The 19,090-nt window shown below is 37.2% G+C and overlaps 1 protein-coding gene across 3 annotated transcripts; it reads right to left on the bottom strand.

Moving 5' to 3' along the window:
- LOC109034318 (uncharacterized) lies at positions 1 to 18,309 on the bottom strand. 3 transcript variants are annotated; one of them, XM_019047404.2, is made up of 8 exons: positions 17,865 to 18,309; positions 15,318 to 15,522; positions 13,500 to 13,636; positions 12,694 to 12,949; positions 11,018 to 11,147; positions 9,533 to 9,726; positions 8,101 to 8,259; positions 1 to 6,161 (listed from the first exon to the last, which is right to left on the bottom strand). In XM_019047404.2, the coding sequence occupies exons 2-8, from the start codon at positions 15,485 to 15,487 to the stop codon at positions 5,957 to 5,959; spliced, it is 1,251 nt and encodes a 416-aa protein (XP_018902949.2). In that variant the 5' UTR covers positions 15,488 to 15,522; positions 17,865 to 18,309; the 3' UTR covers positions 1 to 5,956. The 3 variants fall into 3 exon arrangements, with proteins under 3 accessions (XP_018902949.2, XP_018902966.2, XP_018902957.2); XM_019047421.2 differs by lacking the exon at positions 17,865 to 18,309 and adding an exon at positions 15,837 to 15,852; XM_019047412.2 differs by lacking the exon at positions 17,865 to 18,309 and adding an exon at positions 15,797 to 15,846.
- Positions 18,310 to 19,090: the final 781 nt, after the last annotated feature.

Genomic DNA, 19,090 nt, shown 5'->3' with positions numbered 1-19,090 from the left:
TTGAATGAAACCATTTACGATGTTTTGTCCAACATGTCGTAACATTACGAATCTATCGGTCTATCTATATACAATTTCCCTCTGCTATTTGTGTTTCTTGTGTACAATTTTTGTGAAAATGGCCGGAGAAACGTAGGATGAGGGCGACGATATATCTGACCCACAAGCAGCTACTCGAACCGTGCTACGAGCCAGGAGAACCCTCTGTTTAGACGCTGTGCGCACCAAAAGACGCTAAAGAATGTTTAATTACCTATTGATTGTTTCAGTATCACATGGCGGAGGAATGCGCGGATAGGAAACAAATTTACAGAGTTGATCATCAAAAAACTCTGGGTGAGGAGAGTAACTTCATTCCTGTCGGGGATACCCTCCGAATCGCCGAGCACCCCTAGCCGTGTGCTCTCCAAAGCTCACGGCTCACCTCTACGTTAGCGAGTCGCTTCTGCGCGCGAACAGTAGATCAAATTGAACGCAAGAAAAGAACAGAAAAATTCCACATACATTTCCAGCGTATCGGTAGAAACTATATGTTCAGAATATATAAAGAAAGCTGTCACTTTATCACGAGGCACCAATAGGTCATATCACCTGACCTATTCTTTCTGACACCTTCGTTCCTCTTTCTTCTTCCAAGTATCATTTTAGTGGTATTTATTTTCGAAACTGTTATTCATGCATGTTTTTATTGGAGGCAGTCAAACGGTTCGGCTGAATCGACTCTTTCCAATGAAAAATAGCATTTCATTAGCAGTTAGTGGTGCTTCTGTTTCACAGCTCCTGACGAATCCCTGGTTAAAAGGCGTTCTTCGGGATCATGTGAAACGGAATCCCTAAGGATATCACTCGAATGATACGCTGTTCCTCTTGGCGGGTACCAACGATTTTCTTCGCGGAGTGTCCGTAGGGCACTTCAAAAAGAATTTCGTTGCTCTACTTGATTTCGCCCGTAGACATTTTGGACGAATCGCAGTCGCCAAAATGCCACCAAATCCTCGCCTTCCGCGCCGGGTTAATGAGGAGATTGCTTTGGTGAATCGTTGGCTGGAGGACGTCTGCCGCCCACGAGGACCCAAAGTTATCCTCATTAACTCCTTCGATCCATTCATTGATTCAGATCCCGGACGTGTAAGGACAACTTTCTTCGAAAGCCGTTACTCGCATGGCAAAAAGGACCTGATTCATTTGAATCGATCGGGGCTGGCCGTTCTTCATCGCCTCTATTCAGAAGCCGCAGGGGTGTAATTCTTAGCTAGTTACCTTGGCTTCTAACTTTTTTGAAAGGAGTGTCAGGCTGCCTCCACCTTTAGAAAGGTCCTCCAAAGGATCGATGAAGTGCATCATATTTTTCCACCGTCAAGTTTATAATCAGCGATTTTTATGATGCAAGCATCGGCTCCTTTAAATCATATCATCGATTCAAATCAACTCCACTTATTCAACGTCATTTATCGCTCTTTTTTTTTTTTTTTTTTTTTTTTTTTTTTTAGAATTTTCAGTCTATTTCTAATTAAGTTTTTTCTAGATATTTTACCAATACATGGATAATGTACAATGTAAGCTTTTCAAAAGTGCACCTTGAGTTCGAAGAAGAGAAAAAAAAATGAAAATTGCAGTGACGATTCATGAGATGCTCGGATTACCGTGGGAAAACCCGCCTTTTCTGAGCATTTCCGGCCGGTTTCCATTTCCGTTTAGCTCCGTAACACATCGATGCACTTTTATTAGTGTTAAGTACTCGATAGATTACATCATAAGATTGAAGTAAAGAGAAAAAATTAAAATTTCAGTGACTATTCAGGAGATGCATCGGTTCCCGTGTAATAAATCGTTTTTTGCCGTCATTTTTGAGCATTTCCGGCCGGTTTTAGTTTCCGTTTAGATCCGTGCCCCATCGATGCACGTTAGTAAGTGTTTATTACTCGTAAGTATATACCTTAAGGTTGAAATAGGTAGAGAAAATTAGAAGTTGCAGTTACAATCCATGGTATGCATCGGTTACGATGTGAAAAATCGCCTTTTTGCGTAAATTTCGAGGATATTTGGTCGGTTTCCGGTTTCCCTCAGGCCGTTCATCGATCGATGAATGTATGGGAAGCGTTGCTAGTCTGATTTTATACATATAAGAAGGTAGAAAGGGAAAAAATATCGATAATTGAAGAGTTTACTATTTAAAGATTTGGATTAACATGTAAAAATTCGTCTTTTTTTACCATTTTTGACCCTTTTTGGCCTATTTGAATTTTTTTAGGCCCTTAACCGTCCGAGTTCCATTGAAAAAAGTATATGAACCGAAAGTATACATCCTGAGCTTGAAGTAAAAAAAAAAAAAATCGAAAATCTGAGAGACAGTTTTTTCGAGTTTTCAGTTTGAACATTGAATAGCGAAAAAATCGTAAATTTTAAAAAACCCTAAATTACGGCCATTAGAATAATTTTTAGCTAAATTTCGATGGCATATTCAGAATCTACATAAAAAACTGGTCTAGAAACACTCTTTCAAAGTATGATGGATTGATACAGAGTCTCGCTATGGAGAGTCAAAGAGAGGGAAGTCGAGAAAATGAGAATCGCTAAAACGGGCGTTTTTGAATATCGCTAAAATTCACCCCATCTTTGGGGGTCGATATCTCGCGAACGCGGCGTCAGATGGGAAAACCCTTCAAATTAGTTTCTTATAATGATGTAAAGACCCCGTATACCAATTTTCAGCCAAATCGGAGGGGGTCGGGTTCCGAGCCTGGCACAGTTGACTTGGAATGACCCGTATCCGAAATATATCCATGCATCTTGTAAATAAACATTAACTAAAAAATCTCCGTGGTCTAGCTATATCCCTAAAATTTATTTCCAATATAAAAAAAAAAAAAAAAAAACACGCAATGTGCAGCTTCACTCATAAAAAAAACTTCTTTGTTTGAAGTTATTTCTTCAGTTATGACACCTAAAGCACAAATTGGATGGAAAGCAGAGCCTTTCAAAAACAAGCACCTGTTTCCACCATTGTTCCTCCTGTTTAGGATGAGGATCTTGTTTTGAAAGCTTTCATTGAATAATTCAATCCTCATTTTGATGAGGACTTCTATAAAAATGTGCCTGCAATGACAAATCTGTATGCTGTCCGAAAGAACAAAAAAAATTCATCTTGTGTCTCTGTCCGAAATTAAAATATTCATCGGTTTACAACTGTCGGTTTTTCGAGTTTGCCATACCGTTGTATGTTGTGGGCTAAAAAGACCTATTGGCCTCTTTGCGGATGATATGTCGCGTGACTGGTTTTTTACTATTCGTAGGAACCTTTATTTTGTGTAGAAACGACCAATTTCGGAGGAGAGAAAAGGAGCTCCTCTACCTGGCATCTCTTTTGAAATGTAGACCACTTCAAACTTTTGTTTTCAAAAGCAAAACATGACTTGCTTTAACGGGAAAAATGAGATCACATTTTATTTCAAAGAGGTTACACGTGAGCAACTCTTTGATTGTTAGAAAGACATGACTATAAAAGACTACGATTGCAGCCCTAATTGGACCGAGTTTAACAGAAAGGAACCAAGCCACATCAGTTTAACTGGACAATTAATTATTTTACAAGAGAACGTTTGTTCGGATTTCTTTGAAAATTTTGAGGAATTTGCTTCGCACCATGGAGAATTTTCGCTGAAATTTGCACGAAAATCCGCACAACCGTTTTCATGTAAAAAATTAAATTGCCCAATTAAATTTGGCAATAGCTGATGTGGCTTGGTTCCTTTCTGTTTAACGCGGTCCAATTGGTAATAAAAAGTTATCTGTAACAACGACCAGCTCCAAAGATGACAACAACAGGTGCAGTAAGACACAGGTTCCCGTAGCTTAGTTTAGCGATTGTGACAAAAAACAACTCATCAGAGTGCCTTGACGACATTGGTGCCTTCAAGGTGACTGAATCAAGTAGCTTTGCAGAAAAATTTTGATGACCCAGTAGACCTAATTTCGCATGGTCCAATGCGCAAAGACTTAAAAAATGCTTCAATTTTAGCATTCGGCGGTTAGGACGCAATACGAAATGAAAGTTTGATGTAATATAAGCATTGTTCTGAACGCATTTTCACAGAAATGTGCCCATGAGAAAGTCATGCTTTGATTGAGGTATCCCAGTTTGCAGGCGAATGCTAGATTCATTGCGGCGAATATTGCAATTAAAACAGACTTGATTAACAAGTAGTTCAGTTGAGAACAGAAATTTAGCGACATAATAGATACATAAACACAAAACTGGAGCAAAAATGTTTGCTTGGTTAAAAAATTGCGTATGTTAGATGATTGACATGACAACTAAGGAAAGATCCTCGGATCATAAGATGAAGTTAACAAAGAGAGGTTTAAGAGTAAGAGACGTTGAGATTTTATCTTTTTGATAAATTAGACTCGTCATCATGGCACTATGGCCATGACCGCAATCTTGGCAACTTTTTCAAGAGGGAACAAAACAAATGATATGACAATGCCTTTCAAATGGGCCACTGGACACGGTCTGCAGTAGAAGGTAACGTCACATGTTTTCGGTTCAAAATCTGACATAGAAAATCATTCGCACTACGGGAGCTTTTGAAATAAACTCCTGAACAAGAAATTAATAAGTCGATGTATTAAACACAGATTAAATGGGAGTTTGATTATACAAATAATGTCATTTGTATTTTTGCCGTTTAACCAATGTTAATAGAAATCACTTAAATTTTGTTCAAGAGTTTCCTTGTGAAATTTTGAGGAGAAAATATGCAGCACTGTTCTTTAATTCATACTTTGTCTAGAGGCCCCTTATGATGTGGTACAATGAAATTAAGTGGTCTGTCGTTTTTAATCTATTTGCTTATTTTATCCATATCTTGTTGATTATATTTTCAGTCTTAATATATTTCTGCACAAACGTTTGGTACAATCCTCTACATCCAATAATGCACAAAATATAATCTGGGACTTCAAATTTGAAGTAAATATTGGACAAAATAAAATTTTGTCTGCATTTAAGAATAGTTTCTGACTGAATCTCGTTCATGACACACAAACTGACCGACGGCAGTGGCGAAACTTTCTACCTACAATAGTATTGCGTCAGGGTTGCCGCAGAATTTAAAAAAGGAAATTCCCTGACACATCTTGGTAAAATTCTCTTACAATTGAAGATATGCTAGATGGTTAAACAAACATAATTTGAAATAGAATTCAGGCAAAATTATTTGTTTTAAACGTCAACACTGTTCTTGAACACAAATGAAGTTGACTTAACACTTTTCCCCAGACACTTCAGCCATTATCCCTGGTATTTTCTGACTGTGGCAACCATATACTATAAATCACATTGAATGAAATTACCCACTTTGATTTGGATTAATGAATTAAATAGTATTTAATATTGCTTTACTTGAATGATTGAAATCAATTGCAATAATATGTTCATCAAAATGAGACTGCTCAACAGCTATAGAAACCTGAAATTTCTTGAATAAAACGCAAACCGCTTGCCATTTACTCTACCTTTCTGCAATTTCTAATATCTTTTAAAACCTTTCCATGACAAGGGAATTGAGTCAATTTTGTGTGGGATCGATTGATAGCCAATCTCAAGTATTTTAGTGCACAACATGTCACTGACCTATGCCACTCACCCTCCCAAAATAAAACCCCATTCTTCCGCCTAAATTACAAGAAGTACAAAATATGCAGACACAGAAGATACGCAAAGCGACGACCATTCTCGTTCATTGGTAAGAAATGGACCCTCTGCAATCATGTACATCCCATTGATGGTGGTAGGAACATATTTCAGGATGACTCGCAACGCTTTCACAAAGTAAGTCATTAGTTTCATGTTCATGAGATAGGAACTTTCTACTTACTGCGTACCGCCCTGCAATGAGCATCAGCATTATGGTTATAGCAGAACAGATTCCTCTGCATTGGTTGAGTTTGAGGTCTAGGGGTTTAAAGATGTGGGCAAAATCAGTTTGAACGTGTTGCGAGCTGAGTCCAAGGTAGATTCTCTTCCTTCGAGTGCGTATAAAGTTTTCACAATGTTCCACGGATTAAATTTCGTGGAAGGAGATTGCTTGGAGATGGTGATATATCGGTTTTCATTTTTTCCATAACTCTTAGAAACAAATCCGTGCCTCCGAGCAAATCTGGTGTGGGAAGAAGGCAAAGATAGAAGTTATTGATCAGTTTAGAGGCTCTTGGAAGTTATCAACTAGCTTCATCACTGAGGAAAAACTTAGGCTAAAGATGATGTAGGAACTCATCAGTTTGGCAGAATCAGTATCAGGAAATGTCCCCTACTACATATGGATTGCATTTTGAAAAAAGGAGCCAAGGGCATTCCGATGTCGCTAAGATTGTGCAACTTTCATTACCTGGCAAACATAAACTAATCATATGAACAAGTTTTTACTCCCAAAAAACTATGAATTCAAGACAAAAATGACCTTTGTAACTTTAATTTTGTGCGTAATTTAAGTTTTTAATTGTATATTATTGTATTGTATACAATAATATTATACAATATATATTGTATGCATTGTATTATATTTTATTGTTATTAAAGCTCCTTATAACGAAAATTTTTCTAAGGCTTCAGAATTCTCTGGTCTCTTGAACTTTATGCGCTAATGATTGCTGCTTGATAACAAAAAATCGTTCGGTCTGTTGCTGATTCATTACACTAAGAAAGCACTGTGTCTGAAAAGTAATACCTTTTCAAAATATGTATTTAAGAGACATGGTAATTACATTTTTAATCTTTTGTAGTATTTTATTACATTTATTTTGAGTGTTTTCATCATAAAAACTGATTTATCATACTTCTTTCTATTTTTCTATTGCTTGTATAATGTTATAGAACTGGCTTATCCATTGAGTTTAAATTAATGTAAAGCCATTCAGACTTGAAAAGTAAATTAATGAATTGATGAAAAAAAATAAGGCCCTGATTAATAGACATTGGAAAATTTCGCTTTTATTTTTCCCCAATTTCGCGGTTATTTTTCCCGAATTTCGCTGTCATTCTTGCTGATTTCGCCTTTTAATTTGTATCGCTTTTTGCGTTTGACAGCTTAAAATAAAGCATTTAATTTTATTTAACGAGCCATCGCTCAGTCTCTCTCTCTCTCTCTCTCTAATCCTATTTTACAGAAGGAGCACTTTATTCTTATTTTGAAAAAAAGCGCGGCAAATTTCGTCTTACACGCATACATACGTAAGTTTCACGAAAACGTACCGATTTTGCCAATTTTGCGATAAATCCGGAAAATGGTCGATTTCGCGTTATTTCACTTTATATTTTCGTGATCAGGGGGTTATGATCGGTGCTTCTGTCTGGTTTTTAGATTCCTGAGCACATTTTAAAAATTTCGCGGCGAATCACGGCGGCGAGATTTTCCAATGTCTACGGTGATTAATAAAAAAAAATACACAATAAAAATTTTCTGGATTTGATTGAGAAAACGCAATGCCGAGGTGTTATGAAATGCATTCATTAATTCAGAGCCCAAGCTTTTCGAACTTCCACCTGTTTTCACTATCAATCAATTGACTGCTCTTACTTCTTTCTTTTTGCTATTTTACCCTTTTTAACAATGTTTTTTGACCTTTCAATTTCTAGTATGCTTGCTAATTTCTGGTTTGTCTTTGCATAGCACTATTGCTTAATTAGTAATAAATTAGACCGTAAAGGTTGAAAAGCTTCGGCTCCTAACTAATAAAAGCATTTCATAACATCTCGGCATTGTGTTTTCTCGATCAAATCCCTACAGTAAAAGCTGGTGGTACCGTGATTTTCATCATCATGTTCAAATAATACAGTAAAAATTGATTTCCAAAAATGTTCTACCAACTCCCCTCTCCATTTAAAGGAAAAATTCAGCAAGCTTCCTCGACCTTTCCGATGGCAGGATCTAAAAAATTGGAAACTTCTAGATTCCTTATTTTTTGATCATTTGATTTCTGTATGTATTAATCAATAGCACATTTTTGTAAATTTTTTATTATGAGCCTTCCTTTCTTGGGCTCCAAAAGTTTAACGAGTTGTGATCAATAGATCATAACTAAATGAATATAAAAACTTACTGATGAATAAAAGCTCTTTCCTCCGAGAGGAAATCCGATGAAAATGCCATGATACTTTCATCCCCAGATCTAAATTCATCGAGCAAATCCTTCAATTTTTGCATCAACATTTTGGAATCCAAGGATCCAAGTCCTGACCTTGTGACTTTGGTTGAAACTCTGTGGAAAAAAAAAAAAAAAAAAAAAAAAAAAAAAAAAAATAATAATAATGGTAGGAATGAGATTCTCGAAGGTTGACAGAGAATGTTGACAAAAAGATTTTACAACTGGAATTACAGTTAACTTGGTCAGAAAATCACACACCTCTTAGGACTTGCCTCATAGCCATGTCAATCCAGTGTCCCTTTTATGAAGGTGACCCTCTATCACAAATTGTCAGCTACTAGGTAATTAAAAATGTTTCAGGTACAAATGCACAAAAAATACTCAATATTTAAAAGTTATTGATGAGAAAAGAAAAGAGGAAGAAAAAATTAGTTCATACTTAATTAGTAGCGCTATTCTTGAAGGAGGTAAAAAACATAATTTATCGAAAGTTTATAAGTAATGTATTAATAATTGTCATATCGTTTATATTTCCACTTTTGGTAAAATATAATAAAAATTTAAGTTTCTAACATGTTGGCAAGTTTTATCGAAGTTTTAAATTATTGAAGTGTGAAATTTGTAAAACGTTGCGCCTGAAGATGTAATATTGATTATGTCACAATCTGAGTAAACTTTATTATAGACTTGGCCTTAATTTGGTTGTGCATCCAGGACATTAATCTTAAACTTATAAACATTTTAAAAACAACCCTGCCATGCTGACAAAATATGCTCTGCAGGCATTTGGGATTGCTGATTTTCTTCAGTTAAAATGCTAAATTTTTCGGAAAATTTGAGAATATATTTCTTTGAATTTTTCAAAAGATTCCATCTGTAATTTCATGTAATTCATAGAAACTTCAAAATTTATTATGGAGACAAGGTATAATTGGAAAGTAGACTTGGTAGGTTTTGACGGATTGAAATGGGTGACATTAATTATACTGCTTAGGAAAAAACCAAAATCAACTACCTAAACTCCTAAAGCCATTGAAAACACTTGTTGTTTGGCAAATAACTAGATTCAAAACTCACAGAAAATTTCCTTTTCCCTCTGATACACTGTGTCTAAAAACTTGTCAAGAAAAATTCAACGCAGTTAAAAAAAGCATTCCATCATGTGACAGTAAAATAAATCCAGTGGCTAATTTGATTCAGATAGATTTTGGTTATGGGGTGCACACGTTCAAAGTTTTGAAAACAGAATTCGCAAATTTCATGCGCCAAATTTAATTTTGGAGATTTTGATGAGAAACTATGTACTTTGATGCTTGATCTCTCGCTTTGTTTAAAAACTCCAATGTCTCGTGACAAAAATGATGAAAGCTACATGAAATCTACTTACTGGACAGGCTCTTCTATTCCCTGTTCATTTTTACCCAGGCCACCTCCTGTCCAACCCATCATTTTCATTAGTTTCATTCCAACATTATCCTGTGCTAGTTTTGTGTCAGGATGTTTCCCATCTTCGGACACAATTTCAGCTTTTTGTACTCTCTCGTTACCTTTGATGACAGATTCAATATCTTTGCTGGTAACCTGCAAATGAGCACGAGATGTAAGACATGAAAAACAAGATATTATGTCAATGAAGAATTCACAAGTGTCTAAAATTTGATGAATTTCGCATTTTAGTGGAAACCACCGAGTGAACTGAACACAAGGATACCCTTGGTTCATGAGTTGGAGGAGATGTGACAAAATTATCTGACTTATTAAAATACATGTGTTTAAATGGGAAGTGCGGCCAGATGACGTCAAAAGGCTGTGCATTTTTTCACTTTTAAATCTATTTTGATACTATTTCCCATACCAGAGCAAAATTGAAAAAATACTGCGAAATCAACTCTTTAAGCACTCTCAGATGAAGCGATAAAAAATTTGCGTGCAGATTCTCCTTTTTTCTCCTTAATGTTGAAATCTTGAATTCTGGAATGACAACAAAGAAATGATAATGACTTGAGGGCATAGATGAAACTCATCTGTGCAATTTGGAATATGATTGTTCTAAGAATTTTCAGTGCTTGAATGGGCGTTTTTTGCCTACAGACCTGTGATCTAAAAGTCTGGTGCTCTCTAAATTAAATGCAATTCAAAATATTACGATATTCTTTTACCATTCTGACGAATCAAATACTTTGTGAACTGCATAAATCCCAGAGGACAAATAATCAAGGTCTGAATCAGGAAGAAACATCGCATGTTTTATCTTCCAAATCTGAAGTAGAAAATGGTTCATAAAATGAGAAGTACAGAAATAAATTCTTGACGGAGATAATTTAAACATAGATCAAATGGAAGTTAGATTATACAAATCGCTGGTTAAAGTGCAGGAACACGTATCAAGATTGTGGCATTCCAAAATCTCTGCTGCTGTTTAATTTCTTTGAAGAAAAACTAATAAACATAAAAACCTTAAAGTTATCACAAGCTGGAGAGGTTTAAAAAAATAGTGCTTTTTTAGCCCTCCTATAAAAAAATCAAATGGGTGAAGTTATTTGCAATGTCCAAAATCAGGATACGTTTTCCTGCACTTTAGCCAACGAGATGATTTCATTTGTATTTTCTCCATTTGACCTACGTTAACTGGAAATTCTTATATCTTGTTTAAGATTTGATTCCCTGATCGCACTCCTCATTATGATTCACCTTCCTTTTGAAATTTTGAAGAGTAGACATGTTGCATGTCTCTTTATTTCATCCTTTGTATTGAGGCCCACAAAGCATCATGATCTAAAACGAAAATAGCAAACAAATAAAAGCAGAAGATAAAATGGAGTATTTCAACAGAGTTATGATAATTATGATCAATGAGGATGTTTCGACTCACTTGGATACTATAACACTCCGATAGTAATCTTGCATATCCATTTTGAAACGCTAAGGTTTCAGCATCTTTCTTCACAGCATCTTTGCCCACCGATAATTGGTTTTGGTCAATTTTCAATGTACACACCCACCTAAAAAAACGCACGAAATAAGTCTCGAACAATACTTACTGAAAGTTATTTGAAAATAAAACGAGATTTTTAAAAGTTATTCATTAACAACTAAGAGATGTTTAACAATATTCGCAACAAAATACAATAATGCCTGCACAGATAGACAAAAAGTTCCTGAGTTTGTTTCCACAAAAAATCTGCGATTGAAACTATGTACCACTATGAAACATCTAATCATGTTCAGTTGAAAAGAAAAACTGGAGTTGATAACAAGGCAATGCACTTAAGCCGTCTTTTTTCCCTGTCAATTTCGGTTGACGCCACCACTGTGCAATGACCACTTGAATCAGGACATGCGAAGACCGCTAATGTCCATTTTCCAGTCGTAAGTTTTTTGGAGTTCATAATACTTTTAATATGTTGATACAACCATAAAATAAAAGTACTCATTTTGAGAATAAGGAAACCCGAGGACAAGTTTTAACGCCCTCTTTCGTGGTTGCAACCAACTCTGAAAAGTATAATGAACTCAAAAAAACTTTAGACTGGAAAAATGGACATTAGCGGTTTTCGCACGTCCCGATTCAATTATACCTTGTTGTAGTGATGCTAATAGAGGTAGGCAAAGAATCATTTCTACAGTACCAAATAATTACCATGTGGGCGTTTGATAGGGAGTAAAATTCACCTAATTATTGCTTTAATGCTACCTTTGTAACCAGAGTCAGGGGTGAGCCAATGGCACCACCATCAGAGAATTGATACCTCTGATTGGTTCTGATATGGACACTTAGAGACTTGTCTGCTCTATGGTTGGATGGATGCGAAGTCAGAACCATCAATAATTACTTTGGGATAGCAACAAACTGCAATTGGAAACTTACAAGAAAGCACATGTATAGGGAAAAGCACAATCAGGAGTGGATGCCATGGAACAGCTTAAGGAGAAATTTTCAGGTCCTTAAAAAGATTTAAATTTTCGCATTTTTTTTTAAAAAAAAAAAAAAAAAAAAAAAATTATTTCGGCCAAGGAGGCCAAATATTGATTTATTTGTACCACTGCGAGGAGAAGTGCTGAATGTATATTTTGGCAAAAAAAAAAATGCCTAAAAATGTTACATCAAGCCCAAGTTCAGACGATTTTAAAATAGCATTTCATAAACGTAGTCCACAGAAGAAGCTATCAAAAGGTTTGATATAGTATTTAGGACTCAGGATTGTCAGATAAGAATAGAGCTTTTTTAGCTTCAAGCAGGAAAATGAAACCAATTCCTCTGAATGAAGGTTTGCATACTGTGCTAGAGTGTAAATGCCCAGACGATTATTTACAAAACTTGAAGTAAAATATCTGAGAGTTTCAAGGAAAAATATTCAGAACTTCTATTGAAATCAATTTTTTGCTGAGGAAATTTGGAAAAGTCTAAAAATGTTCATGCAGCGTTTATAGTCAGCATTGCAGTATGGTTCTATTATTGAGAAAGGGTTACAAATTAATAAATAAGTATAAAGTAATGTTCTTTTAGCAGGGAAAAGTTGCAAAGAAAATAAAAATAACATTACTTACAAATTATTTTCCTTTTTGAAATCTACATCTAGAGACCTCTTGGCTTTGTCTAGACTAGTTTTGATCACAGCTTTAGGATTAGTGTTGGCCCCATATTGAAATAATATAATATGGCTGAATTGACCTTTGGGCTTTGGTGGAACAACTTCTGCACTGTAGGAAACATGACCTTGATTTGACCCCTGTTTGAACTGCGGGGCTTCGTTTTTTTTTCGCTTGCTGTCAGGATAACTTGAATCGCTGGGACGTTTGGAGGCTGGTGGAGGAAAAGATATAAATACAATAACCATTAATGGTCATTAGGAAATTAAAGTGGAGTTTAACATGAAATTTATAATTTTAAACATGAAAAATTGTTCTGCTTTCCGCATTAGCTGGCTGGCTGGCTCTTGGGCGTGTTTTAAATGCCTGCAAGACCATTTTTTGTCAAGTCTACAGACTGGCTTGAGCAATGTGGTTCTTTTAAATTTGTGAGAATGGAATAGTATTTCTTACTATTCACTATAATCTCTTATATAATCTATTAACTACTCCTATCTCAACTTGCTCCTGTGATAAGATGAGTACTGGACATCGTGAATAATATAAACACTAGCTAAAAGCCAAATGATTGATTCAATAATTTAAATAACTGGTTAATCAATTATTTGGCTTTGAACTCGCTTTTATATCATTCACCAACTCTTTAATGGCTTAGCCAGCCAAATTTGGCATTAAAGTGTAGCTAAGTACTGGACCCATTCTTGGAACGAGCCGTAAAAATAGAGATTTGCACTGATAACAAAATTTAAAACAAAAAAACTTACATTTCTTCACTTTGGCCTCAGCAGCATCAGAAGCCTTTACAAACGTTCTCTGTAATTTGGTTTTTTGCTTCTCTCTGTGTTCAGCGGCTACCTCTACAGAGAGTTCTTCTACCAATTTCATAACTTTGTCCGGGTACCTATGAAAAGAGAGATAATTTCTACTTATACTGATGGTAAAAAGCAAGCAACTGAAAAGTTTGATTTTACCTCTTATTTAGGGATGTTTAATAGCTTGTGATGCAGTACAAAACATACTTTCCTTAGCAGCTACTGGGACCACAGCAAACCGATTAGTACTTCCTCATTCAACATTGGAGTTAAATGACCACTGAGGAGAGGTAAGAACCACTCTTTTTTTTATTTTTATTAAAGTATAATTTAGGTAGGTAAGTATAATTTTATTAAAGTATGTGCAAAGAATGTCGGAGGAGAGGTTGCCCAAACAAGTTTTGGATTGGGTACCACCTGGGAAGAGGCGACGGGGACGTCCCGTAAAGGGTTGGCGGCAGGGCGTTGACGAAGAGATGTTGCGGTGTCAGTTGCCCGATAACCTCTGGGAAGACAGGCATATGTGGCGTTTGGGTGTCGTAGAACGCCAGAGTGCTTTGTAAAGCGACTTTATATATATATATTAAAGTATAAGATTGAGGTTGAGGGCATAGAGAAAAGAAGGAGGTGTTTGCATCTTGAGGATTGTTTACCCCGTGTCGTAGGTCGGTACAGCATGGCCGGCAAAATCCGAAAAATGAAAAACTACACCATTTCCAAGAATATCGCCAATTAAAGTTGTTCGCACCGACTTACTTCATCAAAAAAGTCCAAGATGCCCAAAATGCAAACACCTCCTATTTTTTCAGTGTGGGTAAGAGGAGCTGAAAATATTAAGTACCAGAATCAAATCCAATAAACTTTTTATAATCGATTTTGCAATTACATTTAAATATATCCAAATAATGGCCAGACCACCTTTATTGCTCCATGGAGCAATACAGCAATATCAAAATGTGTTCAATGCTTGAATAAAACCTGCCAAAATTAGCCGATGGCACCATTATGGAGTACAATCGAAGTACACTTGTAAAATTATGTTTGGATCTTCTGTTTGAAAATGCAACCATAACTGTCCCATTGACCTTCTGAGATCGTTGAGCGTTTGGTAAAAATGTTAGGCTTTCATTTGTGAACAACAAAGTCATTGGGTGATTCCAATGGAGTCCAATAACGCTGACCGATTGGAATTGAGTAATTCCGGTTCCAAACAGTTCACTTTGAAAACGCAGCTAGATAATTATTCAGTGGAATTAAGAGAACAACCAACAGCCATGGCTACAGATTTCCTACGAACTCCGAAATTTCCGTTGCTATTTAATTCGCCGGCCTTTTTAATAAGACAATATACCACAATTGAGTAAAAAATCTCGACAGATTTGGACTTGACAGTTGACAAAGAATAATTGTCCCCACGCGGGGATCAAAAGGATCAATCTCGACACAAGAAATACTGTAGATAATAGATACTGAAAGATAATACTGTAATCAACCTCAGTGTTCAATGCAACATTTTACTTCCTAGACAAACTTTGCATCATTCTCATAAATTTTGCTATTTTTTTGGTGGAGAATACTTCTTCAGCTTCAAACACGGAGGCTACTTATTGTTCTCTAGAAGGGAACCAAGTAAAAACTACCAAGATCTGACTTGGCCGATGCAATATATTGAAGCCAGTTAGACCAAGCTAAGAACCTGAGCCACATCAGATTAAAGTCGCTAAACTACATAATTTGGATAGATTGAAAATTAGTGGTAAGATCACTCACCTGGTACCCATGAATTCAATATTGAAAAAACATTGCGCAAGGCAAATAAGTCTCTCTTCTGGATATTTTTCTTTGTGCGCTTCTATGAATTGTTTTTTGAGGAGCCAATGCTCCTCTGATTCATAAGGCACATGATACTTCTCAACGTCCCAACTTGTATCGAAAGCCATGAGAGACACGAGACAAAATTCGATGCTGGATGCAACTGCAACAAGAATTAAGATTCGTTGATACGCAGCGGGGAAAATACTTTCAGGGAGGTATGACAGAAATCGATTCTTTGTATGATTTCAATTATTTCACTGATGTTGAAGTTGAAACACGTGAGAACAACATTCGGGTCGAGAGACGCGGAGAGGAGAGAAAATTTTTAGGCGCGCACAAATATTCAAATCGGAAGTTTATGGAAGATGGTTAATAATATGCGAGAACGTAAATTTAAAAAAACCCATAATCTGAAATAGGAATCAGGAACAAACACTCGATACAGGCACGGTCCACGGTAAAGTGCAAGCTAACCTCGAAATAGCCATAGTGTAGTACATGGAGAACTAGAGTAAACGAAGAAATCAAGAATGAGCGACTCATCAATTAGTTGCACCCCGACTACCTTTAGCGCTCTCTAGCGTACGATCCTCGCAGCTTCTGTTGGTGTTTCTGGTTGCAACGCAAACAGCGGGCAGCGGGACGGTCGGAAGCTCACAATCACAACTTTTTGAAAAAAAAATTCCCTCCTGTTAAATACACCACACAATCCCGGGGGGGGGGGGGGGGGGGGGCTGTAACGCAGCAAAAGACAGGCTTAGTTAGGGTTGTGTAAATGGTATCCTCCTGGGTCCTCCCCCGACTTATTCTCGAAAAATGTTCACCCCTAGAACTCAACTTTTGGTTGCATCTATGAGTTCTACGATTAGACACCACCTTTCCCTCCTATTACTTATGGAGTTCCAAGAGAAGAAATCACATTTGGACTGCATTTTAAAATTTGGAACTATAAAGTCTAACTCTTCTGGAAAAAACACTTATGTGCATAGAGAAACTAATGCCACATTATGTTGTTTTTAAACTGGGCTAGAATTTATAATTCCAAATAGCAAAATGTAGTCCATTTCATCCTCGAAACAGCACCTCATAAAAGAGGGAAGTATTATTTTTCTTGTCAAACAGTCAAAAAGAGTTACAAGACTCAGTGCATAAATTTCTCCCAGCACCTAATACCAGCTACCAACATCACCAATAAGTTTTCAAGAAGTGTTTAAAAAATAGAATCAAAAACATTTTTAAAAAAAAAACTTTGGGGCGTCTCGAGGCCTTTATTGCCGCTGCCGTGCTAAGGAAAAACGCCGTATGAACATTCGAGAGTTGCCAAACTGCCCCGGATAAAACATGTATTCTTAAGAACAATTATGCGTATTTTTCCTTAAAATTTTCAGACATTTTAGACGAAATCGTGAAAAAAATTGTCCAGAAAAATCGAAGGAAAAAATTCACGATTTTCCCAGTAAATTATGGTTTTATTGGAGGAGATGCGGCAGCGTCTGTCTGAAGGTTCATACGGCGTTCTTCCTTAGCACGGCAGTTTAGGACCCCGTTAGTACCATTAAATGATTTGTGAGTCCACAGGGACCCAAATTTCCAAAAGTTAGCGAGCTCTACACCGTTCAAAGGCATAAGCGGCTCATACTTCACTCTTATTGTTTCTCACTCGTTCCGATCGGTTCGCCTTCAATATTTCGATAGGTAATGTGAGCGGCTTGGGAGTAGTAAGCTCGCAGCATTTCGGCCACGCTCACTCGGTTTATTCATAGCTGTAGAAGTTTAATTATGTTACCTCCCAATATTACCTATAGTTCATTTGCATTACAATTTCCCTGCTTTCCCTGCTACCCAAGCAGCACAGATTACAATAAATTGCCATTACATTCGAAACCATGGGATCCCGTTTACCTCTTTTGATGTCTCACAGGCTTCGAAGATACCAATATGAATAGGTATGGGAGTTTTGATTCCTGGCCCAGGAATTTGTTCGCCACTTTCTTTAAGGTGATTCGTCAAGCTCAAGTGACGTGGTCGAACTGGCATGCGATATATCGCATCTTTTAGGTCAAAAATCTCGGCAGATTTTGAATTTTCAGCAAAAAAAGGACGATAGCCCCTGCGCATGAGCCTGAAGAATCACTCTAAACCCAAAAATCGGCAAAATTCAGAGAAATGAAAGCAGGATAGTGTTTTGAAAAAAACCTCGTATTCGATACCGAAATCGATAGCTGAATCGAATGCGAGGTTTTTTTCCAAACACTATCCTGCTTTCATTTCTCTGAATTTTGCCGATTTTTGGGTTTAGAATGATTCTTTAGGCTCATGCGCAGGGGCTATCGTCTTTTTTTTTGCTGGAAATTCAAAATCTGCCGAGATTTTTGACCTAAAAGATGCGATATATCGCATGCCAGTTGGACCACTTCTTTTGAGCTTGACGAATCACCTTAAGTCTTCAATTTTTTCTTTTCACAGCAGGTTTACATTTATTTGGTTTATTGAAGCACTTACCAATTTTTACGTACTTCGCGTGGGATTGAAGTAGCACTAACTTTGCGCAATCGTGTTGGTACCGTATATGGATGTGAGAAATGAACCGAAACAACGGACATCGTGCGAACGAACAAATGTATACAAGTGATAGATGTACAGTGAGGTGGCACTAAATCTAACCGGTATGTGAGGACGTCGCGAACCCGGCGTGGCGGCCCGAGCGATGGCCGAAATCAGAGTGTCTTGGCTGCTCTGGCCAAGGGGATGATCATCGTCATGAAAAGAAGAGCGGCGAAGAAAGAAGTAGGGAAAGAATGCGAAGAAAAAGGTAAGAAACAATCCGTGCCAGCCTAGGCTAACGATTGTCCGCAAGGTCGCGGAGTCGCGGGCAAGGGTGTCGCCTGTCGCCGGGTTGAACAGGTAAAGAGCTAAAAGAAAAAGATAAAAGATGCAAAGGCGAGACAGGTGCTAGGCTAATGAATACTATTCATGAAGAATTGATTAGAGAGATAGATACGAACAGGCCCGCCTCATCCCATCTCGGGCCCTGGTACCAGTTTTATGGCCTGGGCCCCTAGCACAGAGGGGGGTTCGGGGTAGGGCTGTTCTATCGGTTGTCGGTAAGCTACCGAAACAGCTCCGTTAAGAAAAAGTTACGATAAGAGCGCTCATGCCAATAGCGATCAGAGTTTTCGGAGCTGACGAAAATAAGCTGTTGCCATTTGTACATCTATTTTACGCGCCACGTCGTCGCGTCGGTACTGCGCCAGTTTCAATAAGAGACGACGAGTTCCGGCAAGAATTCGTTTGAACACCCCTAGCCTAGTCCGGGGGGCCTCCCCCGGGAAATTTTTGAAATTTTACATCTATTTGGACGCATTTTGAAGCTCTTATGATGGAGATTTCCCATCAATTTCTGCAAAATAATTACACCTTTTTTTACTTTCAGCACTAAATACTTTGAATTGTTGCATTCAAAACATCTATAATTTTTTTTTGAGGGGGGCAGATGATACTTTTCAATTCTAGGGGGAGCCGGGCCCCCTGGACTCCCCTTTCGTACGTCTATGGCAAGGGAGTTGAGCCATTGAAGTCGAGGATGCCCAGACAGGAGCCTCTTAGCATCCGACAACGGAAGAAAATGAAACGCAGTTACTAAAAATATCATTCTACATATCGACGGTGAAACTACCAAACCACGTATCTCGTTTGCGGTGTTTAAAAATCTACGCTCGCATTTTATT

The sequence above is a fragment of the Bemisia tabaci genome, chromosome 8 (assembly GCF_918797505.1).
Source record: "Bemisia tabaci chromosome 8, PGI_BMITA_v3".
Lineage (NCBI taxonomy): Eukaryota > Metazoa > Arthropoda > Insecta > Hemiptera > Aleyrodidae > Bemisia > Bemisia tabaci.
Note: the sequence above shows the minus strand (reverse complement) of the source record. Positions and strands in the feature narration are given on the sequence as shown.